This window comes from Chaetodon trifascialis, chromosome 15 (genome assembly GCF_039877785.1).
Source record: "Chaetodon trifascialis isolate fChaTrf1 chromosome 15, fChaTrf1.hap1, whole genome shotgun sequence".
Taxonomy (NCBI): Eukaryota; Metazoa; Chordata; class Actinopteri; order Chaetodontiformes; family Chaetodontidae; genus Chaetodon; species Chaetodon trifascialis.
Window position 1 is genome coordinate 21,798,596 of NC_092070.1, and position 27,537 is coordinate 21,826,132.

The 27,537-nt window shown below is 43.4% G+C and overlaps 2 protein-coding genes across 4 annotated transcripts in view; one reads left to right on the forward strand and one right to left on the reverse strand.

Annotated features, from left to right (window-relative positions):
• Nucleotides 1-27,537, reverse strand: part of asic2 (acid-sensing (proton-gated) ion channel 2) — a 483,037-nt gene that overhangs the window by 121,045 nt on the left and 334,455 nt on the right. The gene's annotated exons all lie outside the window — the stretch shown is intronic.
• Nucleotides 1,944-27,060, forward strand: mpp3a (MAGUK p55 scaffold protein 3a). Of its 3 annotated transcripts, XM_070980700.1 has the most exons (20): nt 1,944-2,112; nt 11,392-11,458; nt 11,575-11,693; nt 12,402-12,479; nt 12,878-12,958; nt 13,146-13,283; nt 13,365-13,446; nt 15,537-15,622; nt 16,097-16,171; nt 16,290-16,486; nt 17,716-17,780; nt 18,695-18,715; nt 19,808-19,849; nt 21,203-21,268; nt 21,950-22,105; nt 22,267-22,347; nt 22,435-22,528; nt 22,614-22,722; nt 22,968-23,096; nt 24,905-27,060. In XM_070980700.1, exons 2-20 carry the CDS (start codon nt 11,422-11,424, stop codon nt 25,082-25,084), a joined length of 1,836 nt encoding a protein of 611 aa, XP_070836801.1. In that variant the 5' UTR covers nt 1,944-2,112; nt 11,392-11,421; the 3' UTR covers nt 25,085-27,060. The 3 variants fall into 3 exon arrangements, with proteins under 3 accessions (XP_070836801.1, XP_070836802.1, XP_070836803.1); XM_070980701.1 differs by lacking the exon at nt 21,203-21,268; XM_070980702.1 differs by lacking the exons at nt 19,808-19,849; nt 21,203-21,268.

Genomic DNA, 27,537 nt, shown 5'->3' on the forward strand with positions numbered 1-27,537 from the left:
ACTCAGGTCAAAACAATGGCTCACAGAGAGTCCATTATTATCCTTATATCTGAAGTCAGTTCTGTCCATGCGGTCCCCCTGGAGGACACGCACAGACCCAGTTTGTGACCAATTTGTGGGGTCAGGCGCCAGCTTGGACCTCCTGCTCCACCCCTCACCGTGGACTCTCCTGCTCCCCAGAGGAGGAGGTTAGCAGATGCCTCTGAATCAATTTGGCTGAAGACCCGTAACGACCTCTGTTGTAATTAATGGGGATGTTTGGATACTCGCTCCGTCCAGCTGGCATCCAGAGAGCACCGCTGTAACAAGTCAGGACTTTTTTCATAATAAGCTTATTTTACATGAGCAATATATATTAATGAACATTTCAAATAATGTGAAAATGACACAAAGAAAGGAAAATAATAAGAAAATCTATGTATTTATTGTCATAGTCTGCAGTATAAATGACCAGTGAAATCTCCAGCTGGTAATCATTAATATGAAAATCAAGAAAAATTATTCACGATTAAAAACATTTAATTTCTACACATTTTCTTTAGCTATAGACGTGTAACCGTTACATATGAGAAATAAATAAAACTGTCAGATTGCCCACAAAGCTGCTACCGGATCAGTTTTGGACCCTGACTTTCTTGTTGCCCCTTTGCTTTGGCATCATATTGAAGAATAACACGTGGATTGCCTTTGAGTTCGCCTCAATTGAGCAGAAATCTTGTGTGTCTGCACGCTCAGGCCTGTGTGTGCAGTTCACTTCTTTGTATCCTGAAGTCCTTGGCAGTCTGGACAAGGAGGGGGGAACCAGGCACAAAGACAGACTGGAAACACCCACAATTATCATGTGAATGCAGGGGTGAGGTGGAGGGTTTGGTGGGTGTGTGTTCAGGGGGGTAACCCCACCATTAAGATGCTGTGTGTCTGCTGCATGAGCTACATGCAGGCAGACAAAGAGCGAGCAGCCACTCCTGAGCTGGAGGTGGACTACCATAACCTCAGCTCAGTCCTGCCAGGCTCAGGGAGGGGGAGGGGGACTCTATCAGAGGCAGCCTATCGGATCCAATTAGCCAAAACAAGATGTGAGAGTGGATTCAGGCCAAAATGAATGAGAAAATAGAATATGCAGCTCTAAACAGGAGACCCAGTTTGTGGCCTTATTATCATTTGAGTTGCAGAGCTAACAATTTTTTTGAAAGAGAAATCCCTGCAGATCTTTGAAAGGACAGAAATGTTGATTTGCATGAACAAAATGTAATTTTTATCAGGTTTATATATTTATTTTTTCATATTAAAGCAGTATCAATAGATTTTTTTTGGCCACTTGGGGGCAGCAGAACAAGCTTTAAACAACACTGATCTTTTATCACCTTGCAAATTTGATTTAGCTAAGATGCTAGCACATAGTTGCATATTTACACATCATGTAAACATGGAAAATTATCAGCATGCATTTGCAAAAGAGTGCAAGAGAATTACTTTTCGTAACTGTTTTTGTCTCCACCAGCTCTGCAGAAGCAACATCTATCTCTTTAGCAGCTAAAGCAGCTAGCAGCAGGACTGTTGTATTAGACTGAATTAGTTTAAACCACAGGCATAAATTATGAATATATTTTCATTCATAGTATTACATTTATGTTTTTGTTTTGTCATACTAACCCGACATGGAGGTATGTTGTCGGATCTGGCTACTGTCTTTGTTGGAAAGTCTTATTGTGCAGTAGACAGACTATTCTTCTTCTTATTATTATTATTGTTATCATTATTATTATTATTATGTGCACAAACTGGGGCCGCAGCATCTCACAGGCAGGAAAATACAAACCTCCTACAGCACTCTTCATCCACTGATGCTGTGGCCAGAGGGAGCATCAGAGATGTAAAGGGAGGAGGCTGGTTAGGGGAGGGGCTGAGAGAGGCAGAGAGAGAGGAGAGGGGAAGAGGCGGACACTCAGCGGCAGCAGGTTTGTGAGAGCAGCTGCCAGAGGAGGAGGAGGAGGAGGAGGACGAAGGAAGGAGGAGGAGGAGGAGGAATCAGAGCGAGAGAAACAGTGTGGCTGCAGTCAGGAGGGACACAAACACTGAGAGGGAGAGGAGGAGATACAGAGAGAGGAGAAGGTGAGAAGGGAGATCCGCTCTTTTCTGTCCACGTTTGTGTGTTTTTAGAGCCTTTCTGCTTTCAGAGTGCGACGTGTTGTGTTCACAGCAGAGCATCCAGTGTCTGTTTTCCTTTTCTTCCTCCGCCTGCCAGCTGACGGCGTGCTGTATGTGGAGAGAGCAGAGCAGTGTAGCACTGCAGAGTGATGCAGAGAGATGGAGGAGAGAGAAAGAGGGAGGGAGGGAGGGATGGAGGGCCGGTATTATGCTCTACAGACACGAGGAAGCAAGAATAGGGAGGAAGAGGAGGGGAAATGGGGAGAAATAAACATCTGCCTGGGCTTTGCTGTGTAGCAGTGAGGGGTTGGGTGTTTGGGGATTGAGGAGGGGGTGTAGCGTTTGAGTGACAGTGTGCAGGAGTGTGTCAGCTGTCAACATCAGTAGTTTCCCTCCATGTTGGAGATGATATAAGTTTCTATCTGACCACACCCTCTGCTCGCCCATATGAGAAGAGATTATATGACGGCTGGTTTTGTGGTTGCGTCGGTGTGAGGGTGTGAGTCTGGGTGTGTGTGTGCGAGTGTGTGTGAAAGGCATGTTGGATGCTGGCCAAACATGCTTAGTGTTGCCTCCCATTACTGTCAGGGCAGTGGATTAGCTGTGTGTGAGCGTTCATTCTCGAGGCAGGCGAGGAGTCGAGCCAAGGCGTTCAATCATGTCCTGACCGAGATGCTGTCACTGTCAGGATGTCTGCATAGATATATACTGTCTGCCGGCGTGTGTGTTTATTTGCCTGTGTTGTGTCAGTATGCGAAGAACACGTGAAAAATGCCGTAGTGCAAAAGGCTGCAGTGCTAAACACTCATCCAGCCTTCTGCTCCTGGCATTGCTCAAATTCCTCACTTCCATCATTTGGTGACTGATACAGAAATAACATCCTCCACCATATTGCAGAAGGATGTAGCTCAGAATGAGGGTGAATGGTCCTGAAGGAGGGACAGGAGCAGGGTTGACTCCCGTCATCTGGCAGACTGAAACAGTCAACCCTCTGAAAGGCTTTCTGTTTAGAACAGCTTGACCGAGCATTTGTTGTTGTAGCGTCTCCATGCCAAGGCATTTTCACAGCGCTGTGGACAATACATTTTCATTAAGAGCCGTTATGTTTGAGAGGGTGTTCCTCGTGCTCCCTATACCCTCACAGGCATCACGGTAACCACTCCAGATGGAACATTTTGTGTGTAAACATCTTTAGACATACATGGAGAGATGAGACATATTCTAGCAGAACATAAACAAGAGAGACTGTCCCCGCAGAACGAACAGCAGCATCAGTCGTTATAGCAAGTGGCTCAAAAGAACATATGTTTATATGTGACAGAGCCCTATAGAGGCCAGGAGAAAAGAGGAAGTGAGGCAAAGGTATTATAGAGCGAAACATTGGAGTAACATGGGAAGCTGCTGTTGGATGGACGTTCTCTCACAGTTGTTCTCTAACCTTAACTTCATGTTATACATCTGAAGATTCTCATTCACCAGTTCATGGTACTTCTAAGCATCTCATCCAAAAGGCTTCTTCAGTTCTAGAACTGAAGTCCTCATTTCTAGAACTGAAGAAGCCTTTTGGATGAGAGGCGAAACGTCTTCTAGAACCACAAGCAAGCAAACTATGATCATCCCCAAAACTTAATCGAGTTGTTTTTGTGCCTAAACTCACCAAACCTTAACCATTGCGTTGCTGCATCATAAATGGATTCAACAGTGATTACATCAGATCAGAAAATGCTGTGTCGTTGAGTCATATTTTGTTGTTTAATTTTGAGGACGTGTTGAATCAGTGGGAAGCAGCTCTACAGCACGATGATCTACGTGTTCCTAATGGAAGCACAGCGTGGAAGGAATCAGTGTTGAGAATGATCTTGACTTCCACTTTAGTTTCCAGTTGACAGAACAAAGGTGTATCTAAAAAGAGATAAACACACTTAATGGTTGTCTGTGTTTGGTTTACGTTCAAAAGGTTCTCAGACCTGAATCACAAAGTTGGTTGATTGTCAGTGTCTTTGCAAAATTTGTGTTTTTTGGCCTGCCACCACTGTGGTTAAGGTCTGGTTAAGGTTGGTAAACTAAAACAGCTTTGTCAAGGTTAGAAGAGGATTACCTGTAACTTTGAGGAGGGTACATAAGTGAACTTGACCCTCTTTTTGGTTTATGCATCCCAACCTCTTCCCCAAAAGGTCATCAATACTTCTCTCTTGGTTCCTAAACACAAACATCTCAGTAAATTTGCTGTTTATCTGGTCAGGAAAGTCATTCTTTGCATGACTACAAGAGGTCGTTCGTCTAGAAACTGTTTATGCAAACACTTTAATTGTTTGAATAGTCTTTGTAGTGAGACCTTTTTTATGTCTGTGCTGACTGTATCACCCAAAAAAATAAAAGCAGTAGCAGAACCAGATGTTATTTTGCGCTATTAAGGACACAAAAGTGGATGTTTTTTAGGTTGTTTGGTCAAGCTTTTGTTCCTTAAAATGTATGCATAAACTGTTAATCCATTAATTGCAGTTGTCTATTTCAGTCATGTTCCTATTACAGAACATTTCTCGCTATATTCTGACATTGTGTTGAATATAAAATGAATCAATTCATAAAGAAATAACCTACAGATTAATCAGTGATGGAAAGCCTCATGCCCTCTGCAATGTCTTCAGAAGCTCTTAATGGCTAAGGTCTTAGAGGATGAGGGACTCTGGGAGACCCGATGAAACTCTTGGCACTGTGTTGACCGCCGCGAGGGCCAGCCGATGCCACGCTGATCCTGCTGACGTCACACCATCTCCAGGGCTCGTGACTGAAAGCAGGAGAATAAAGCGCTTCTGCAGGAGCTTGTGTGACAAAGAAAAAGATGAATCAGGGATAAAAAGCCTGAATAGAGCATGAGGGGGAAAGAAAAGGGAGAGTAGGAACAGAGAGACAGGATGTCTGAGTATGTTGGTCGTGTATTCGTGTGAGTTGAGTGCATATTTGAGTCCAAACTATACTTACCTATTTCTGAATGAGTGCATCAGGTGTGGATGAGCAACACAGAGAACTCCATTCAGTGTTATTTTGGTTTACATATCCCTTATTTAACACAGGATCATGATATTAATGCAGTGACAGAGGTCGTAACAGCTGATCCGTCTGCCTTTTAGCTAAATGTGTCTACATGAGCGTTATATGACGAAGGCTGTTATCTGGTCAGCTGACTAATGAGCTTTTTCTGTGACCTCACTGGGGCTCCATCATGTTTGTGTGATCTGCAGCTAAGCTCTTAACTAGATTTGAACTGAAAATGTCATTTTTACTGGGACGAGTTGCAAAAAGTGTGATGTCCGAGGCTATTTCTGGATCAGTGACGTTGGGCGATTTGATGCTTGTAGTAGTGTTTTTGCAGTGATGTGAGACAGATAGCAGGGTCATGGTGCTTTCTGGAGGCTACACGACCTGATTCCTGCTGGTTTTCTAAAAGCTACAGGTCGTGTGAGAGAAAGAGCGTATAAATATTACAAATTTTCACCGTACACCTCAGTGAACGTTTCTTTAAAGCAGACGGCGGAGGCTTTTCATTTACTGTTAACAAAAACATTGCTAATGAGGCTACAGTACTTGACTTAATAGTCATTATCTATCAATAGAGTCACATTAATACTTACCAACATTTAAAATCTAAAATCACACTTGGCAACCATGACCTCAGCACTGATACGTACTGTGTAAGAGACAAGTACAAATTTAGCATTGTTCTCCCATAACACACGTCATCGTTACACATCAAATGCTCATCTATGTAGAAGACATTTTGCCTCTTGGGGCAATAGCCAATGTTTGGGGGCTTTTTGGTGTGCCCAGTGGATATCCAGGTGATGTATAATAGATATCTGGGTCAACGTTTTCTCCTCTGTGTGCTGTCATTGTTTATAGTCTGATTAGAAATTTGACTTTCAAACTAGACAAGTCAACGTTTCAGGTAATCTCTACAGACAAATATCTGCATAGGAATGCAGATACATTTTAAATTAGAATTGCCAAACCTTGGCCTTTGACCTTTGGCCACCAAAATCTAATCAGTTCATCCTTGAGGTCAAGTGAATGTATGTGCAGAATTTGACGAAATTCCCTCAAGGCGTTCCTGAGATATCATGTTCATAAGAATTGGACAGACAGACAGACAGACAGACAGACAGACAGATGGACGACACAAAAACGTAAATTTGCATTGCCGACCAATTGCAAACCATCTTGACACTGCTGATCTTCATGGAAACAGATGACCAGAGAGTCCAAAATGAAGTAAAACGTCATTCCAGCTGTGTTGTACCAGCTAATTTTAGATAACCCTGCTCTGCCAGACTAAAACCTACGAAGCAGCTCATACAGGCGTGCACAAACAAACAACACTACCTCAGTCCGTCCCGCTCATCGTTTGATCCTACCCCCCCCAATGAGTGCCACTTAACGTCGCTCCCACAACGACTCTCTCTGATGACCTCACCACGTCAGTGTAAGAGCAGCTCAGCGGATGATGTCATTCTTCCAGTTGTTCAGCTGCTGCAGAGGGAGATGTAACGCAACACACACGTTTGATTGTTTAAAAGCTGCAATTTCTAAACGCATCCACATCCAGTTAATTATTCAAGAGAACACAATTTGGCTGCAGATTTTATCTAATCTAACATTAATGAACTTATTTTTCTCTCTTCAGTGGCTTTTGTTTTGTTCAGGCTGATTTTCACAGCATCGGTGGTGGAAATAGCAAAGGAGCTGATGATGTAAAGAATGAAGACAGTGATGAAGAGAGTCTTCATCAAAGGGAGGCATGTTACATGTTGGAAGCCTTTGAAGCAGACCACAGGGCCCTAGCTAAAAAAAAATTAGCATTTCTGGAAATACTATGTGTGTGAAGTCAAACCCAGATTCAGATTCTATGGTCCTCATAAGTCCAGTCAGACACCTCGTCCTCATAGTCAGGCATTCGTATGTCTCAACCCTTTAATTCCACTTTAATTCTGAATAGACAGATTTATTCCTAAAATTACGAGAAAGCTGCTTGGTCTCAGCTGTCTCCTGAAAAAGCAAAAGCTGGGTCACTGTTTCGTGTAAAATGTCCTCATAAACCACCTAAATCAGATGTTTGAATATCCAGTCAATGCATATTTGAGTTCTTGAATTATAGATTAGAGATAGAGAATCATTGTGTGTGTGTGTGTGTGTGTGTGTGTGTGTGTGTGTGTGTGTGTGTGTGTGTGTGTGTGTGTGTGTGTGTGTGTAATGTGATGCTGTGTACATTAAAGCATATTACTGGATTCATTCAGTTAAGCAAGACGCTACAACTTCTTTTAGCCTATATCTTTTAAAATGTTGGTAAATTGGCACCATTAGGTAAAACTCACATGAATTAAAATCAGCTACAGCTCACATACCCATCCATCCTTTCCAAGTCTCCTTCTCATCCAGCTTACATGCATGAACACCTTGGCTTGTTGAGCCAAGTGACCAAACACTCAGCGGGAAAAGTGCTCTGCTAATGTGAGTTTGCAGCCCAGATAGCTTATTAGCTTTGAGCTGCAGCACATTAAACAGCTTGTAAATGTACCTGCAGTGTCACTTTATAATTTCAATTGAAATGAATAAATCCACTCACACCATGTCTTTATTATAAATCTGCTCTTTGTACATTACAGAGGTGGACAGTAAGTCTTTATTTGCCCGTTCAATCAGTCACAAGATGAATGGGAGGAAACTTTTACCAGGTTTCTGTGCTGAAGGTTGTTGGTGGCATCAGTGAAATGAACCATCAGTGAAAAGTGAATATTGATGTACAGATTAAAGCTCGACGTCATTCCCAGAGACCCCGTATGGACAATGTTTTTCCCGTCCTCTCTGAGTTAAATTTAATGAGGTTATATGGAGAAAATCCCCGCTGACATGCTGGAGAATAAAGCGATTTTCTCTTGTGTGTTGATCCCACTGATTCTCCTGACAGAACAAAAAGAAGAAGAAGAAGAAGTGCTGCCTCCCTCCTTCATCCTCGCCTCATCCCTCTTTATGGCTCTGTAATAACCCCTCTGTTCATTATTCATGAGCTCATTGCCGTCTCTGTCTGTCTCAGCTAATCATCCGTATTATGTACCATCAAAGCACAAGGATACTTTTAGAAATGCTTTAGGAGGATGAGAAAATTGCAAGCTTGCAATACAGAAACATTAAACTTCAGGCTGACATGCTGTTCAGCGTTTCTCATAAACAAGCTTACAGAAAAAGTGCAGTCTGTATTATAGTCTGTATTAAATTCTCCTAACTGATGGCAGTAAAAACTCAAAACACAAATTTAAAAGCTGAAGCACGATTGGTCATTCCAGCATTACATATGTGCAAAGTGGCGTCAAAATACTGATGAGTTCAAGTCTGTTTTATTTCAATTAACAACAGCACAAATAAGGGTCAAACTGATGTTAATTTTCAGATTTAGCAGTTTGTTCATGTTGCATTCAGGGACCCTTCACTTGCTGCACTACGTATGGATGCTGAAGTTTTTATGGTAGCGAGACTAAGAATACAATTCTATATCACAGATAACTTAAATCCCATTTTATGTCATGATATGGTTCAGTGTTGGATGTACATTGAATGGACAATCCAGGATGTGTGAATGGATCATAAAAATGTGCATAATGAGAGTCCACAGGCATGCTGCAGGCTACACAGGGGTGTTTTTTTGAGCTAAATGCTAATGCAGCATGCTAACATGCTGGTGTTCACTAATGTTTATCATGTTTACCCACTTAGTTTGGTGTGTTAGCATGCTAATAATTGTTTATCAGTGCTAAAAAGATGTGTGCAGACACTGGACTTTAATGTGACATGAGATTTTAAGATGATGTACTGGTGTTATGAGCATCTTAATGCTGTAACTTTTTGCCTTAAAGCTGCCATGTTTGAAGAACTCCTGCCTTCCTGCCACTCATCTTGATGGACTGTTGATAATAATATCTTCTCCATCCTGCATTTCTAATCCCACACCTGCTATGCCTCACCTGTCCTCTAGAGGCCAATGCAGAGTTTGTTTCTCCTCTGTACCACCTGACCAAATCATCTCCCTGCACAGCTGCTGCACATTAGCTCCTCGGTTAAGTGGATGTTCTGTCAGTTGTTTCCAGTATTCATCTGCCCTCGCCGTCTGGTCTTGACGTTGCTGACTGTAAACCTGCCTGTTGACCAAGTAAAAACTGCTCTCACACATCTGTTTCTCTGGTTTGCATATTACTCTGTAGCTTGCGATATCAGTGGCTAGCATGCTATTCTTCAGCGTTACACTGGTGGGTTTTATCCTCTTCTATGTCTTCAGATAGTCTTAATTATTGTGTTTCTGAAAGGCTTGCTGGCTTCACTGTCTCTTTTTCTAGCAAACTGTTTGAAATATTAATGCAGGAACGTCTAAAATCAAAATTACAAAATGACTAAAACACCAACCACTCACTGAATTACTACAAAAGAGCATGTATAAATAATAGCTGCTATAAACTCTACAGTCTCTGCGTAAGGCAGTACTCCACAAAATGATGCATCATCATGGCAGGCCTCCATGAGGTGGTGGACGCTGTCACACTAACAGCCCTGTGCTGAATACATCCGTTATAATGCTTATGTTTATTTAACACATGCAGAGCCGTCAGGGGAAGCTCTTGGGCCTCTGCCTCTTTTCTAAACAGTCATATTTCACCAGAGTAAATACGGTTGATGATGTACGATTACATAAAGCAGCGTGGAGGTGTCACATCTTTAAAAAACGATCTTAAACGAGCCCTTTATCAAATCAAATAGAGAGTTTCAGAATAAAAGATAGCATTTATTGTCACTTATCTAAAAATGTTAATACTCTTTATTGGGCTGTTGCGGCTTTGTGACGTTTTCTGCTCTTGTCGTCGGACCAAAGTGATATGATGGAGTCTGTGGTTTATGTTATTGATTCGTGTTTCCAGTGGGAGGAAGTATGGAGAATATAGAGTGGAGTGACAGGGATATTGATCGGTAGGGGCTGCAATAGGCCGGCAGTCTGTGCAGAGCTTCAGCCGACTGTATGTTTGAGTCACTCAGGGATCTGCCATCATATGAATATAGATATGCAGAAAGCTACTGCAGATACTCTCTTAGCATGTTATTTAGCCCATTACTGAGGCTTAGAATGATCTTCTTCAATCATAATACAAGGACATTTAAATTCCTTTCAGTACAAATCAAGTGCTTTACATTATTACCATTAATATGTATTCTTAGCTGTGCTAGCAGCGTGGCTCTAGGATTAGTAATATCTCAACAACTATGGGATGGATTGCAATAAAACTTTGTAAAGATATTCATGTTTCTCAAAGAGTCCTAACGACTTTCATGATCCTGTGACTTTTTCCTTGGGCGCCATCATCAGGTCAAAAATTCTTCAGCTTTCTGTTGAGTTTTACGCTAATTAGCAGACGTTAGCATGTTAAACTAAAATGCCGGACATGGTAAACAATGTTAGCATTGCTAGCATGCTAGTTCACTTGACCTACTGGACTTGCACTGGAGATGTATGGGAACAGTGGACATAGTTTTTACACTTAAACACAACATGCTACATAGTTATTTCCGTTTATACATGAATTATTCCCGTCCAACAGAAAACGGACGTGAATGTTTTACATGAAGCTTCATGGGGTACAACACAACTCACGCTGTATGCTATACAGTCGCGTGTGAGATGGAAAACATCCTACAGATTAATAAGCTGTCAGTCAGAGTTGTGTGGCTCAGTGTTTTATTCATTTCTTACCGGTTTGTGCCAGGTTATCCCACTCTCTTCCTCTTATCTTACACACAAAGCTTGTAGGAGGGTGTGGTGAGAGTCGGTGTGATTAATAGTTCCAGCAGTGACTGTTTATCTAACTAGTACAGCTCTATAATACAAGTAGACCTACGTGTACACACCTATGCATTCGCAGATGAAGTAATCGCACTGCAAAATGGGAAATGCAGCCTGGACTTATGGAATGAAGCCTACATGGAGATGATTTATGGCCATAATTACAGCACATGGGTCTCCAGATGCCTTTATATCAGCTGTGCGTGCTCACACAAACACAAAAACACCATTACCCTCCTCTTTTTATGCTATTTGCGAGGAGTGCAAATCTTTTTTTATCCTCCCAGACAGAGAAATCTCTCAGAAAGCAACAGTCAGCATCTGTATGGAGATTATAATTAATCTCCTCCTCCTCCTCCTCCTCCCAGGTTCGCCCCCACCCCTCACCTCACCGACCCATGAAAGAAGCCATGCCGGTCCTCACAGCAGGAGCAGGTGAGACGAGTTGGCACAGACGCTTAACACATACTGTCCACACTGCTTGAAACGTGCTGTGCTCCATCTGTTCATGTTAACATACACGAGGGTCTTCTCACTCCCCTCCTCTGCAGGGCTACACGAAACGTTGGCCCTGCTGACCTCTCAGCTGCGTCCTGATGCCAATCACAAAGAGGACATGGTCTTCCTCAAAGATGTCTTCAGTGAGAGGAGCCTGGGATACCTCATGAAGGTGAGGTTGTTGCTCCATGAGTGACATCATTATTTAGACGTCGTTTTATATGCAGCCATGAGTCTTTTAATGTGTGTATGCAGCTTTAGAAAATGCACACGAAACTGTTAACTTAAGTCATGTTAGACATTAAAGGAGATGACGGAGAACGTGCAGGCCATTTTGGGTGAAGTGATTTGATTACCTTGACCAAGGAAATACATTTGTGTGCCCTTTATTTATTTCTTTTTTGTTCATTTGCTGTCTACGCTCATGGCAGTTATACGTAAAGACTGTGTATTAGCAGGGATGCACACTTTTTCTGTACATATACAATATGAGTTTTTAAGCAGAAGAATTTCAGATCTGCTATAAAGCTGCTCTATGGAGCATTTTTTAATGTGTGTGTTCCCACTTTGTCTCTTGTGCGAGGGTGCTCATGCACACATGCTGTATGTGCACGCTATCCATTGATCTATAGATCAGCAAGAAATGTAGCAATGCACCAACAAAGGCAGGGAAGAAGAGATGACGTAAAAACAGGCGTAAACAATGCAGGAGTCAAAGGATGAACTGGTTCTGAGGGAGTGAAATGCATTCATCGGTTAGACCTCAAGGATTCACAAGAAAACTCCAGAGGGCACCTTTAACCTTCAGCTTTTTCCAAACAGTGATGAAAGTGTGTGTAATGTAATATTATGCATTAAACTGCATGTGTTTGTGTTACAGATTCATGAGAAGTTGAGACAGTACGAGAGACAGAGTCCAACGCCCGTCCTCCACAGTGCCTCTTCTCTGGCAGAGGATGTAAGTTCATCACACACATACACACTCAAACACACACACATAATCCTCCCACGCACACACCCTAAATTACTTTTCCACTTGGGCACAGCAGTCAGTCACAATGAGTTAGCTCCCGCACAGAAGCAACGCAGGTATCAAAAGTGAATTTTAATGTTCTCAAAGTGCTGAATCATTCCGATGCCCATCTAATGAAACTCCATATCCTGCTGCTCTCTCACTCGCACCAGTCATCAGTGGGGCAACTGCTGACCTCAGCTGCTTGCTACTTAGCTTCCCCCTTGTGCCCGTCTGTGTATCTGTCTGCATTTATTCTACGGTGAACCGCAGCGTGCATTACCGACACACACGGGTTCATACCAGGTCAGGGCTCACGGTTCATGTGTGTGCTGTGGTCGCAGGTGGCGGAGGAGCTGCAGAGCGGACCGATGAGCACCGAGGAGAAGGAGCTGCTGCACCTGCTGACGTCACCGCATCTCAAGGTAGACACACAGGAGGAGATGCAGCACAGGTGTACGTTCATGCGGCCTGTGTTGCCTGTCAGATGTTTTATTTGCCCTGACATCAGACTGTAACTTCATCTGCGAGGCTTTTACAGATGCAGGCAGACGTCAGGCAGCTCAGCGTCAGCACTGTAATCAGCAGTGCGTCTGTTTTCTGTCCCATCAGGCCGTTCTCTCTGTGCACGACACCGTGGCTCAGAAGAACTTTGATCCCGTGCTGCCGCCGCTGCCGGACGACTTCGAGGACGAGCTGGAGGAAGAGTCGGTGAAGATTGTCAGGCTGGTGAAGAACAAGGAGCCTCTGGTGAGTTGTGATGGAGGAGAACAGGGAGCGAGACCTTTGCTCTTATTTGTTAATGATCATATTCTTCTGTCTGTGCTCCAGGGAGCCACCATCAGGCGGGATGACGCCACCGGGGCGGTGATCGTGGCTCGGATCATGAGAGGAGGTGCAGCTGACCGAAGTGGTAAATTATTATTCCTCTTTTTGACACTCTGGGCTCTCTGTACCTCAGCCTGAGGGCTGGAACACAGACACCACAAAATGAACTAACCTAAAAACTGTTTGATTGAACTGCTCACATTCAGGGCTGCAGACGTGTTTTTAGAAAATCCTGAGGCTGAGCTGACCCTTCGTGAACCTCCATCATCTCTCTCTTGCACAGGAAGTGTGGTGCTGGAGTGGAACACAGTGAAAAAAACCTCTAAATCATCTTGGATAAAATGCATTTCAAGACTTATCTTAAAGTGCCCGTGGATGCACTGTTCAAGTATGAGGAACTGATAAATTTCACAGATAAACAACCACATGGTGTTATTATTATCCCAGCTGAACTGAGCAGAGGAGATAAAAACAACATCAGCGTAATGGTGGAGAAAAGAAACCTCGTATGTCTTCACTTAAAGTCGAAGACAGCGTGCGTGCATGTTGTCATTAGAGTCTAAGATCAAAAAGCAGTATAATTAAGTGTATTAACAGTATAATTTAGGTACACTTTTACTTTTTGTGCTTAATTTAAAGAATGCTTGACTTAAACTTTTCTAAATAGATGCCATTAAGTTCTACTTAAACGTATTAAAAATAAATATACTAATACTGCAATACTTTAAGTGGTATTTCAAAGTACTTATAAAAAGTGTACTTTATTATAAGTGTTTTATAAATTGCACTTAAGTGTACTTTTAATAGTAATAAAGTGTTCTTATGAAAAGAATTCTTCTAGTAATGCGGTATTAGCATGCTCAATTAAAGTGTACTTTAATTTTACTTCATTTGAAGTAAATTAAAGAATATTTCCAACACACTGGAGATATAATACAATTGTACTGCAGGTGTGTTTTGAATGCTCATGAATTCTCACTTTCACTGGTGTACTTCAGTACTTTAGCAGCTATTTACACTTCAAGTGTACTCAAATATTACTCAAGTGGTACTCAAGCACTACTTGAGTACACTTAAGTACACTTGAAGGAGACAAACAGTGTACTTTCTGCAAAAAGTATAATTGAAGTATAATATTTGTTCCGCTGAAGTATCACATGCTCTCCGCATAATTCTACTGGAGTCAGTTTATTTAAGTCAGTTGATTCGATCAGTTTGTGCTGCTTATGCACGTGCAGCCTGTGATCAGGTGTCAAGAGTAGATGTTGATCTGTATTTGGGGCCAATAGCAGAATGTTAAAATACGAGGTTTTGGGGCATTTTTGCGATTAAGTTAAAGAAATGGGACAGACTCATGGATGACATGCAAAAAAAGTTCCCCCACATGGACGACAGCCAGGACGTTGCAGTAATGTAGCACAGCCCTCAGGACGCCGCAGGAGGCTCCTGAGCTTCACAGCAGTGAAACAGTTTTCACACCAAAAAGTATGTGTATACAGTACACACTAACAAATCAAAACCTGATACTCTGATGGCAGTGAGATCAAAGCCACAGCGAGAGCGAGATGCAGCACGAGGAGATAAATGATGGGATGATGTGCTTGATGCTGAAACCTAACGCTCCCACGAGTCCCCAGAGAACCAATCACACAGCACATAGACTCCGATCCTTTCATGGGCGTTACCATGGAAATATCTGCCACATGCAGGTGTGTCTATGCGTTCTTGGCATTGGAAACATGCATGCTGGGAGAGTAAACCGATCAGCGCTCACACCCATTAATCATTTATGTCTTCCCCCGTTTTCTTGCTGTGTCAAGTGATGGAAACCGCTGCCGTTGGCGAGGAGTCTGAAGCTGTGGAGAGATTTCAGGATGAGCCTCAGGTCTCTTTATATGTCTGCTGAACGCATGCGTATAGATGCACACGGCGTGTCTGCGATGTGTCGTCCTGTCCTGAGGGAATATTGATCTGACTTCTCTCAGCTTTTGATTTCATTGTTGTGGCTGCAGTTAAATAGATCAGAGCTGAGGAGCGGCGGCCCTTATCTGACAATGATACTGATGCTAAGATACGACTGATAAACCCCAAACACCCAGGAAGCTGAATGAAGCCTCTTTGTGCTGCCATTGATGCACTCAGTCTGCGTCCTCATGAGGTCTCTCCTCCTCGCAGGTCTGGTCCACGTCGGAGATGAACTCAGGGAGGTGAACGGAGTCTCTGTGATCCACAAGAGGCCTGATGAGATCAGTCAGCTGCTGGTGAGACTGTCAGCTTTAATTTCTGCTTTAATTTCAGTGTGTAAAGAAATGCTGGTACAGATCAGCAATACAGAAGTGCTCAAAAAGACGATTTAAGACTGGGTACAGGAATTTATTGACCAATTCATAATGAAATGTTTTTGCAATTTAGCCTATTAATTTGCGCTTTTAAGCAATTTTATGTCCAAAATACTTGTGCAATGAATGTAAATAAAGGTTAGCAGGATAGAAGCCCTTTCATATCCTGTTATGTATTTGTATGCAGTGTATTTTATGCCATCACCATTAACACTTAATGCTAATGTCTTACATCAGATCTATACTTTCTGTTATGAGGTGATATTTTCAGCTGTCCCTTAAAAGTGGGATCCACCTTAAATCCTCTTCAGGGTGCCTTTAAGTATATTTGTCTTTAATCCGAGGCTGCAGTCACAATCTTGTCTCCTCTGCGTCCTCTGTCTATTTGTGATCTAGTCCCAGTCCCAGGGCTCCATCACTCTAAAGATAATCCCTGCCATTAAAGAAGAGGACCGCCTGAAGGAGAGCAAGGTGAGACGAAGCCCGAGTGACTGAGCGAGCGAGCTGAAACTGAGAGGAAACACTCGTCTGGTTTTTTATCTGTGGCATTTAACATGTCGAAATATTGTGCTTTTTGTCTTGATTTCAGGTGTACATGAGAGCCTTGTTTGACTACATCCCATTGGAGGACAAGGCGACGCCCTGCCAAGAGGCGGGACTTCCCTTTAAGCGGGGCGACATCCTCCAGGTCGTGACCCAAGACGACCCCACGTGGTGGCAGGCCAAGCGCGTGGGAGACAGCAACCTGCGGGCCGGACTCGTCCCGTCCAAACAGTTCCAGGAGAGGTGAGGAGCACGCAGCAGGAGGCGAGGGTCACATGATGCGTCTGCAGGCTTTAAATGAACAACCTGTGTGGAAAGTCATCAGCAGCAGGCGTGTGCGGCTCGCCCACTCAGCGCTGACATTTATTTTATCCAGCCATTTGTAATCTGTCAAATCCGCATTCATGTGTTCCACTTTGAGGGGTCAACTATGATTAGATGGAGCATCAAAGCAGCGTGGAAAAAAATAAATCGAAACACAGCCTTGAATAGGCGCATGCTGATAGTGTTAGTGTCATAATCTGTCAGTAAGATGATCTCAGCGGGCTGCGAGATCTCTGCCAAACACTGCAGCGTCTGTTGGATTAATGACCACAGCTTAAACGCAGAGAAAGACACAGGTCAGAGGGCGTCCAAGCTCTGAAGAGCTTCAGTATGGTGTTTTTTTTTTTAAAATAAAAGTTTAAGATGAAAGAACACATTTCTGCTGATGCTGAGCTTCCGGTTGAAACAATGATGAATGAGAAAAATGTCTTTAAATGCAAGAAAATAGCATGAGCTCACATACTCTCTCTCTCTGTTTGAACGAACTTTTGATATTTCTTGTTAAAAATTAAAGCGATCACAAAGACGTGCAAAAGAAGGACAGAGAAAATAACAAAGAGACACAAGCCAACCACAAAGAGATAAAAAAAACTAGCACAAAAAGACATAAAATGACCAAACAGAGGAGGAAAACAACCACAAAGAAAACAACAGAGACACAAAATTACCTCAAAGGGACAAAAAATGACCAAAAAGTGAAGGTAAACAACGACAAAGAGACACAAAGTTGACACAGAGATACACAAAACTACCACAAAGAGACACAAAATGACCATGAAGATTCCCAAATGACCAGAAGGAGATGACACAGATGCACAAAAGTAGAATGAAGAGGCATATAGCAACCAAAAACGGATGTAAAACAACCACAAAGAGATGCAAAATGACTGAAATTGAAGGCAAAAGAACCACAGAGACATAAAATGACCACAGAGACATCCCGTCTCATGTAGCTTTGGGTGTCCTCCTCATGTGTAGCAGAGGCCTTTGACATGTTGGAGCTCAGCGGCTCGTTGTCTTGTGACCTGTTGATAAGTCTTGTTTGTTCCTCTCTCACCTCTCGGACACTTCCTGCTCACCTTTTGCTTGCTGTGTTTTTCTGACCCGATGATTCCTGCCTCCGTCTTTCTTTGGGCCCTGTCCTCCAGGCGACTGGCCTACAGGATGAAAATGGGCACGCTCCCGAATCCAAAATCCCCCAAAAAGCCTGTCTGTAAGTTTCTGCTCTCCAGATTCCACTGCATCTGTTTCATAATGACCGTTTACTACCTGCAGCTCGTCTCGCTCTCAGCTCTCAGCTCTCCTCTCTCCGCTGATGTCCTCACTCACTCTCATTATGGGACAATAATATCTCCGCTGGATAAATGCAGCAATGTTTTCATTGACATTTATTGACCTTTCTGGCTGGTAATTGGCATTCTCAGAGGCATTAGCATTCGTTGTCCGTCCTCTCCATGCTGCTTCGTAGACATGTTTTAAAGGGGATGAGAGGGAGACGGAGGGGCACAGGGATGGAGGGAGGGATCACAGATATGAATTAATCTCTTTCATGTTTGGTCCATCTGGCCAGCGAGCACTTCAGCTTAAGAAGATCCAGACAGCTTTACGAGCTGCGCCCACTGAGAAACAAAGCCTCAGCAATACATTACAATCTCACTTTCTCACTTGATACTATGGAGGAGGTGTGTAAACAGACAGGTGAGTGGGTAATGTGAGCCGTTGCTCTTCGTGGCGAGTAAGCTTCACGCGATCCGATTAGGCCCGAGCCACGGGGAGACAACATGGGCTTAGCAATATGGCAGCTAGCCCTGCTACGCCACGCAGCGGCGAGCCTGCGGGGACTCTTCTGTCTCAGCCTCCCTCCACGCTCCTCCAGCTCTCTGATTAATTCCCCTAAATCCCAGCAGGGGCTTTTTAAATGTGGACCCCCCCCCCCCCCCCGCCCTCATCTCATCTGTGATGTCACTGATGACGAACCAAAAAAAATTCAAATTCTACAAATCCTTCTTTCATAAATTTGCAAATCTCTGTCTTTTATCTGCCATATTCAGCAGAATGATTTGTCCTTTATGTCTCTAACGCTGATGTCTTTACGCTCTGTCTTTCCTTGTTGCCTTCGATTATCAGATGACCAAGGATGTGATAAAGGTGGGATTCATCTCCAACACACACACACACACACACACACACACACACACACACACACACACACACACACACACACACACACTCACACATACACACACACACACACACACACACACAAACAAAACACATGCCTGAAAATGTTCATGGAGGCCTCAAAGCCTCAGTGTATGTGTGTGTGTGTGTGTGTGTGTGTGTGCGTGTGTGTGCGTGTGTGTGTGTGTGTGTGTGTGTGTGTGTGTGTGTGTGTGTGTGTGTGTGTTTTAGTGGGGTGTGCATTTGGGATTTCTACTGCTTCCAGCTTAATTCCTCCCCTCCTGCTGTTAGTGCACCAGACCAGAATAGAGATTCTTTGCCTCGTGTGTGTGTGTGTGTGTATGTGTGTGTGTGTGTGTGTGTTGTACCAGGTGATGTGCAGGCAGAACAGCATCCCCGGAGACTTTAGCTCGACCAGGCAGAGGTTGTTAAAGATAACAATAGCTCCTCTTTTCTTTTGCGTCATCCTCAGTCCCTCTTATGTTTTGCTGCAGTTTCAGCTGCTGTTTTAATGTTGTTTTTTCTTGTTTCTGTGCTCTCAGAGCTTTTTTCTCCCCCCCACCCCTCATTTGTGCATTTTCTAAAACCAGCGCACATAGTCACACATTGGATCTGAAGAGAGGGCAGAATTTAGACAGGCTGAGCAAGAATCAACGTGTTTCTTTGGCTGTGGATTTGTAGGTTTGTGTGTGTGACGCACTTTGTACCTCAGCTGTGCTTCTTTGGGGAGTTCAGGCTTGTTTACACATGTGCGGGGGTCACGAGACTCTGCTCACAGCTGGCTCCTCTCCAGGTGAGGGAGAGCCAGCTTCCTCTTCTCTTCTCTCATCTTTCGTCTCATAATGTCACCTCTCTCCATCAAGCCTTCGTTAGTGGCCTTCATTACCTCTTGGCTGCCCCTCCTCTCTCGCCTCCTGCTGTCTGCCTGCCTGTCGTCTGCCCTCTCCAGCGCCCATGGCCCGTCCCCCTCTTTAACTCCTCCATCTCCCCTACTCCTTAACTCTTCCAGGTCTCTTACCCTGTGCTTACCCCCTCTTTTCCCTGCTTGCCTCCCTACAGAGGACTGTGACTGTGAGGGCTATTTCAATGGACAGTACATAGGTGAGAGCGTGCACACCTTTCTCCTTCTCCCTATCTGCTCTTTGCCTGCCGCAGCCTGGCTGTTCGCTGGTTCCCCGGGTGCTTTTGGGGTGGGGGTCAAATTGACTGCTCGTAGGTTTGACCTGTCTGGGGCCGGGGGTTGAGAGATAAGAGGATGGGGATGATAGGGTTAAAGACAGGTGGACGATGGACGAGGGTTCCCGATTTATTTGGGCAAAGGGAAGACGTGTGCAGATTTGTATCAAACGTGAATGTAAAGTAAAAAAACGTGTTGGAAGTATTGTCTTCTGCAGGTGCTGCTAACAGATCTGCCTCTTTAGAGACTCTGTTGCATAATTAGAGTTAATAAGTAGTTCAAAGTGTCAGATGTCAGAAAAGAAACAAACATGGACTTGTTTTACTTATGAAACAGAGCTGCTGATTCTGACCCTATAATTTATTTTATCCTCACATCGTTAACGTTGTGAAACAGTCACAGTTTGCTTAGATTAATGCACCAAAACTGCTCGGTTAGGTTTAGGAAAGAAAAGGTTGATAAGTTCATCACTGTTACGAAAGTCCATCCACCCCATCTCCTCCAAATGTGGACTTTCTTGCTCTTTACACTACGTCACCTCACTTCTTCTTTTGCTCCCATCATATCTACTACAGCCACTAGAGGTCGCTGCCTAACAATAAACGTGAATATGAGTCTTAATATATTTGTACCTATATTTCTCTAAAGAGGATGCTTCTTTCCAGGAAACTTTCCTGTAAATTATTACAAATTACAAACAAACCCGTAAAATAAAATAACACCATATATTACCACAGTAAGGGCGACTGTTGCACTTGTGAGCTTGAACGAATTCAAATTGGGGCGGAGGGAATACGTGATTCCCCTTTATCCTCAACCCCTCTCAAGCCTTCCAGTGACCCTTCCCTCCCTCACCCCTCTTCAGCCCAACCTGACCCCCATTTACTCCCACATCCTGTGAGCTGCTGGAATGACAAAAGGAGTGATCTAAACACAGCTTATCAGCACCTTGTTAAAACACTATCTGTGCTTCCTGTCATGCATTCTGCTTTGAGCTCTCCATCCCTCCGTCAGCCCCCTCCACCTTGCAGTGTTTGGATCCTCCTAAACTTCCCTCCCTTCCTCCCGCCCACCCTGCATTTAACGAACTGCCCCTGCTGCCGCGCTGTGGCCAGTGCACTGCTTCCCCCTTCCCCAAAACACTCTCCCTGCAACCCCCGTGAGGGCCCTGCTGCGTTGGACGCATTGCACACTCAACCACCAGGCACGTTTGCTGCTCGTTCACCCTGTGTGGAGGTGTGAGGCTGGGTTGTGTGATGCTCTAACGCCAGTTATAGTCTCTCCTAAGTGTAAAGCAGTGGCGCCCTCCTGTGGCCAGGTGTTTTCCTGGGAATTTTATTCAGGTACAGTGCCCGGCTCATTCCCTCAGGTACACACCACTGACGGGGTATACAGACAGTCCTGGCCATGGGAGACCCTGATTTGCAGTCACTCTGGTACTGACGAGGTGTTTCTCAGGGCCAGGCTGTCCTGTCTGTCCTGCCTCAGCACTGTAGCCTCGTTCAGAGCAGCATGCCTTGTTTGGACCTTAATGTTGGAAAATGATGTGTGTTTTGGGTCACTGAGATCTGTTTTGAACTGCTGAAAGAGTCTTCATCACCGCTAAGATTGAATCCAAAGAATGTTTTGCTTAAAACAGAGTCTGCTTCAGTCTCAGGCTTTCAGAGTTCCACCTGATGTGTTGACTGTCAGCTGCATGTAATCCAGTTTTCAGTTGAAGCATGATCGGCTCTAACTTCAGCTAATATCTCACAAGTATTTACACATCAGATAAGAGTGAGCTATTTTCATCCATGTGCACTATACAAAGGTTTTTAATGCATGATTATCTATGAGTTGGTCTTGAATTTATTGCTCTCTGCACTTTTCTAGAAACTGTCTTTAAATGCACAGAGGTTGTGTCTGCATCATGGAAGTTATGTACTCATGTTAAGTAGTGTTGCGTAAATAACTTCCGCAACAATCTGACCCAAGACCTGTGTTTTTTCTGCTCCCTCTTCCTCCCATCTCTGACCTCGCTGCAGCTGGCTTACGGAGGAGTTTCCGTCTGAGCCGCAAAGACAGGCAAGGATCCTCCGGAGAGGGCTCCGACCCTGGAGAACCCGACTTCCTGACTTACGAGGAGGTGACCCGCTACCAGCAGAAGCCTCATGAGAGACCCCGTCTGGTGGTCCTGATTGGTGAGACTGAGCTACTGAAAGGCTCAAATCTTCTCCTGTGGTGACAGTGACACCTAGTGGATCAAACTATGTGTTGCAACATGCCGATGACCCATTTCTTGCAGCTTCTTCAACAGGATGATGCATGTGAGGTTAACCATCTTCATTTTATTCTCACAAAGGCTCTCTTGGGGCACGGATCAATGAACTCAAACAGCGGGTGATTGCTGAAAACCCTCATCGCTTTGCAGTGGCTGTACCACGTGAGTCACATTTATACACACTGTGCTCATCGATGAACCTTCATTCCCCTTCATGAACAGGTAAATTCCTCCTTTGTGTTGCCACAGATACGACCAGGCCCAAGAAGCCTCATGAGAAGGAGGGTGTGGAGTACCACTTTGTCACCAAACAGCAGTTTGATGCAGATGCTTTAAACAACAAGTACGTTTACACTGATGCTGCATTGCTTTTGTGGAAACGTTCATGATTTGCTCCCTGCTGAAGGTAAAGTTTTGTTTTCTTAAAGGTTCATAGAGCACGGGGAGTACAAGGAGAACCAGTACGGCACGAGTATAGAGGCTATTCGCTCTGTACAGGCCAAGAATAAGATGTGTGTGGTGGACGTGCAGCCTGAGGTAGGGGTCATGTAACGACCACTGAGCATATGTGGTTTAATGTGCATCCAGATTTATCACAATACTCTGTTAACATGTCACGAGTTAGAGATCCTGCAGGCAGCAGCAGTTTGCATGAGGACGGCAGTCGCATCAGATCTGCTCACTGTGTGGAGCCTCTGATGCATCGCTGCTGACTCTCTCCTATCATGTCTGAGTTTTGACCTCTGTTTGCTCTGTTGTATGTAAACCCTCCACCGCTCCAGGCCCTGAAGAGGCTGCGGACAGCCGAGTTCAAGCCCTATGTAATATTTGTCAAACCTCGAGTTCCCGAGAGCAGACGTCGCCGCAGCGCTGCCACCTCACCAGGAGGGGGAGAGCATGGCCGCATCACAGTGAGTTCACAGTTTTATCTTGGTACTAATAAGACACTTTATTGGGTATCAATGGAAGGCATACTGTGTAAAAAAAAAAAAAAAGACACATTAAATATATTAGAAAATGTAAAAATGTAAGAATTATGTAAAAATATGCACACTGTACATCAATATAAATCAACAATAAATAATTAAAAAAAACATATATAAATGTAAACCATGTATACTATGCTACAATAAATAGCAACTGTCCACATGGAAATGCAACATTCTGCATCAAGTAACAGGAATACTATTACTCCTACTATTACTACAACTATACTATGCTAATACTATAATATCAATAATAATATATAGTAAATTGTAATAATATTAGTAGTAGAAGAATAATGTAGCGTAACATGCAGATGATGATAATTGTGTTCCAATTCAGTGGTTTTTAAGGCTTCTTTAAACTTGAAGTACATGCATTTTTTACAGCTCTAAATACTGGATAATACTTTATGTACCAGTATAAAACGGAAAGGTGAAATCCGGCAATCTGATTGGCTGTTAACTGTGATATAATGAGCGTATACCACAGCTACTATTCTAAAAAGCCTTATCACAGCATTACATGTTTACGTTACAGGGCTGATTGTCAGAGAAGCAACAATGTATCCATGACAACAAACTGTTACAGTAGGCAGCAAAAAGTTGCTGCGGTGTTTTGACAACGTTAACAAATAGACTAAATTAGTCGAATTCACATGTTTAAGGTTAACTTTCACCTCCAGATAGGGTTAACAATGGTACAGTTGATTGAGCAGTGACTTTCTCCTGAAAAAAAACAGGCGAGGAATAGACGACATGCAGAGCTAACTTACGGAGAGGTGGGACTATTTTTTTTTTCACAGCGGGGCTATTTTATTAGATAATATGCATTTATGTTTAATTAAAACAAAAACTACATGAAAATTATTGTGTATTCCTCTTTCATATTGCCATTATTGGTAACCGTTCGTAAAGGCAATACATCACGACAGGCCGTGATATATGCTCATTATACCACAGCTAAGGGGCGTTCTTCGGTCCGACGCGTAGCGTGATGTATTGCTTAAGTATATGACAGGAGAAATGGAAAAAGTAAACATTAGAAGCGACGCACAAACGTTACCGTTTTGGTTACTAACCCCTGGATATGTTGTTAAAAAGCATTTAATGTGTGTGTTAATGTCAAAGTGTTTAATGTCACAGCCGGTTAGCTCGTCACCGTTTGTCGGCCAGCTTCACCAAATTTAAAACGTACAAGCTTGAGACGGCAAGCTTGTTGATTTATTTATCAAACGTCTGTTGAAAAATTCCTGCGACGTGTGCAGGAGCATGCCAGAGGCAAGTCGCAAATTTATCTGCAATTTGTAAGCAACAGTTCATTTCAGTTTAATTTAGCACTTTATTAATTCAGCTTGGGGAAATTCAATTTTTACTCACTCTGGTGTTAGTTTATTCAACACACACACACACACACACACACACACACACACACACACACACACACACACACACACACACACACACACACGGCCTGCAGACATGCATTAGTGCAGAGCTGTCAGAGTGATGGGGCTGCTACACAGTCGACACTTCATGCGGTTCAGGTGTTTGGTGCCAATTTTTCAAGGAGAAACCAAAAGCTGTGACGCTAAACAGTCTGACCTGTGGAGGATTCAGCCTTCAGGTCCTCTGCAGGACTCTTGTTTATGGGATGCATCCTTCAGAGGTTTAAACCTGCCAGTATTTACGTTTCTCTGTCTGTATAAATCATTTCATTTTGCTCTCTGCAACAGGACGAAGACCTCCAGGAGATGCGTCAGTCTGCCATTCAGATTGATCAGCAGTATGGACACCTGGTGGACCGCGTCCTGATCAAGGAGGACTCGGCCAGTGCCTGTGCAGAACTGCGAGGTATCCTGGAGAGGCTGGAGCGAGAGTCTTTCTGGGTGCCTGTCAGCTGGGTGCGGACCTAAACTCAAACCCCTCCAGAAGAACTTTACAACCCACCCACCCCAAATCCTGCACCAGTCCTCTCCCAATGAGCTGATCCCCTTCCACCCCAGAAGGCCTGCTGGCCGGCCTGGGAATCTGCCGGACTCCCTCCATGTGACTGATGCAAGGCTGATCAGACAGCCGTAAACCGAGGCACCAAAGGGAGAGGATGATGTCAGAGGAATACCTCATCGCCTGGGGTGTTGCAGCAGATCGGCGGCTCTCGGCCGTTTAAATGCCCAAAAAATGGGAGTCTTACTGTCACTTCCTCGAGTCGTATTTATTCAGGTTTGGTTTTAATTTATTTATTGACTTCAAAGACGAGGGACAGATGAGGGTTTGTAGTTAAAGAAGAGTTTCTTTCCTCATGCTGAGGATGTGGTTTCAGGTTTGGGATCCCGCTCAGAGGATCGCTCAGTCAGTCAGCTTTATTGTGACTCTTGTTGGAGTACCTTTAGGAGCATGTTTTTTGTTTTTTAAGTTTTAAAGTTTTATTCAACTCAATGCCAATCGCAGAATGCTTCCTGTTAATTGTGACTGCTCATGCATCCTGTACAGTGTAAGAACCAATCGTAGAGCCAACAGGAGTGATTGTTACAAGTGAATGCCATTTTTGCTAAAACCATCATTTCCACACTGACACAAACAAAATTATATCCAAATGGAATGTGAGAATTTTATTTTCTACAACGCTGTTTGTTTTTAGGAAACGCATGACAACTGATTATTTAATCTCAGATGTACATATTGTAAATGTTACTCCTCGTGTGCCAACGAAAGATCTCGTAGCACTTCAATGCAACCTGTTTACCGTCGATCCCGGGAACCCACATCCGTTTGTGTGTAGAATAACGCCGTGCACGAAGTTTGTGTGGATGGATGTCACCATGTGTTTACATACACTGACCTGAGCTGCTTCTCTGACGTGCAGGAATGGGTTTTGTACAGTTTCCTCGCACATATCATAAGAGACGAGTCCTAGATGTCTGTTTTCTTTGATAATCAGGGTTTTGTTTTATTGATGTCTCGTCAGACTGGAGATACAATATCCAAAGATTTTACAGTGGAATTCAAACAGCTGGTGAATAAATCGATCAATAGGAAGTTAATTTTGCTACTATCATTTATTTATTAAGCAAAAGAGCCAATCGTTCCTTGGCTACAGCTTCTCAATGGTGATGGTAAAGAGACAGTGTTGGAGTTAGTTGGACAAAACAAGCAATTAGCAGACATGACCTTAAGAAGACTGTAACAGACATTTCTCACATTTTACAAAGAAAATAATTCATTTTTCAAACTTAGGCCTGACATTGAGATAATATACAGTATAAATTTGATATCATTCTGGCTTTCACATTGGAAAATATTCATTTCAGGTTAAAAGAGTAATTTCTTTTTAGAGACACTGACGTGTGCAGTGAAAGAGTTCTTGGTCATTGTAATTGCTCCGTGTCTCTCAAATGGCTGTGAAAAACATCCCTTTCAAACTGTCTTAATGAAAGTGATTAGGATCCGACAGCAGGGCTGCAGAGGTCCAGGTCAGCATATGGTCAGCATATTAGATTCACCTGAACTTGAGTCATTTTTCCACAGAACAGAAGGATTTTGTCCTCCGTCACACAGACTAAAATCAATTTAGGAATATGGAGAGGAGAAATTATCACAGCGACCAAGAGCTCCTTCAAATCAGCATGTAAGTATTAAATCAAGATAGACTGGAAAAGATGTGAAACTATCCTTTAATGACAACATTTAGGATAAACTGTCACTCCTACGCCGGCATTTTCTTGAGTGTGTGTTGAAAATTAAGCAGCTTCCAGATCCCTTGTTCTTTTTTTTTTTTAACAAACATGCAACGTTCTCTTGATCTCTTCATGTTCTGTATGAACCAAGGAACCCTGAATGTTGAGTTTGTACCGTGACATGTAAAAAGTGCCATAATAAAGCTAGCTGAATGAAACGCTTGGTATTTCATTAGCACGATGCTTTTAAAAACACTGCTCGGTCAGTGCTCGCTCGCCCTGTGAAAGCCTGCAGTTTGCAGTAACGTCGTGATGTCAAAATGTTTAATGTGTGTGTTTACCTCTGGGCTGTGGCGCAGTCCATTTAAGCACTCCACACATCACGGCTCTGTTCTATCAGCGATGTTGTCCAGGTGGTTCACTGGGGAGAGATTGTTGTCAGCGTGAGAGATAAGGCAAAAACAAATTGAAGCTCTGGAAGATTTAAATACACTTCAGAGGAACCGAAGAGCCTCAAGTTCAAACGATTTCATTACTTCGCTTCGGAGGTGGAAGAAACTAGTTATCAGTCGCCGCTTAAGACGTCATATAAAGTAATTCTAACAGAACAAATATATAACAAATAGTAATATTAGATACTAGTAATATGAATTACTACTGATGCATTAACTCGTAAAGCAGCATTTTAATAT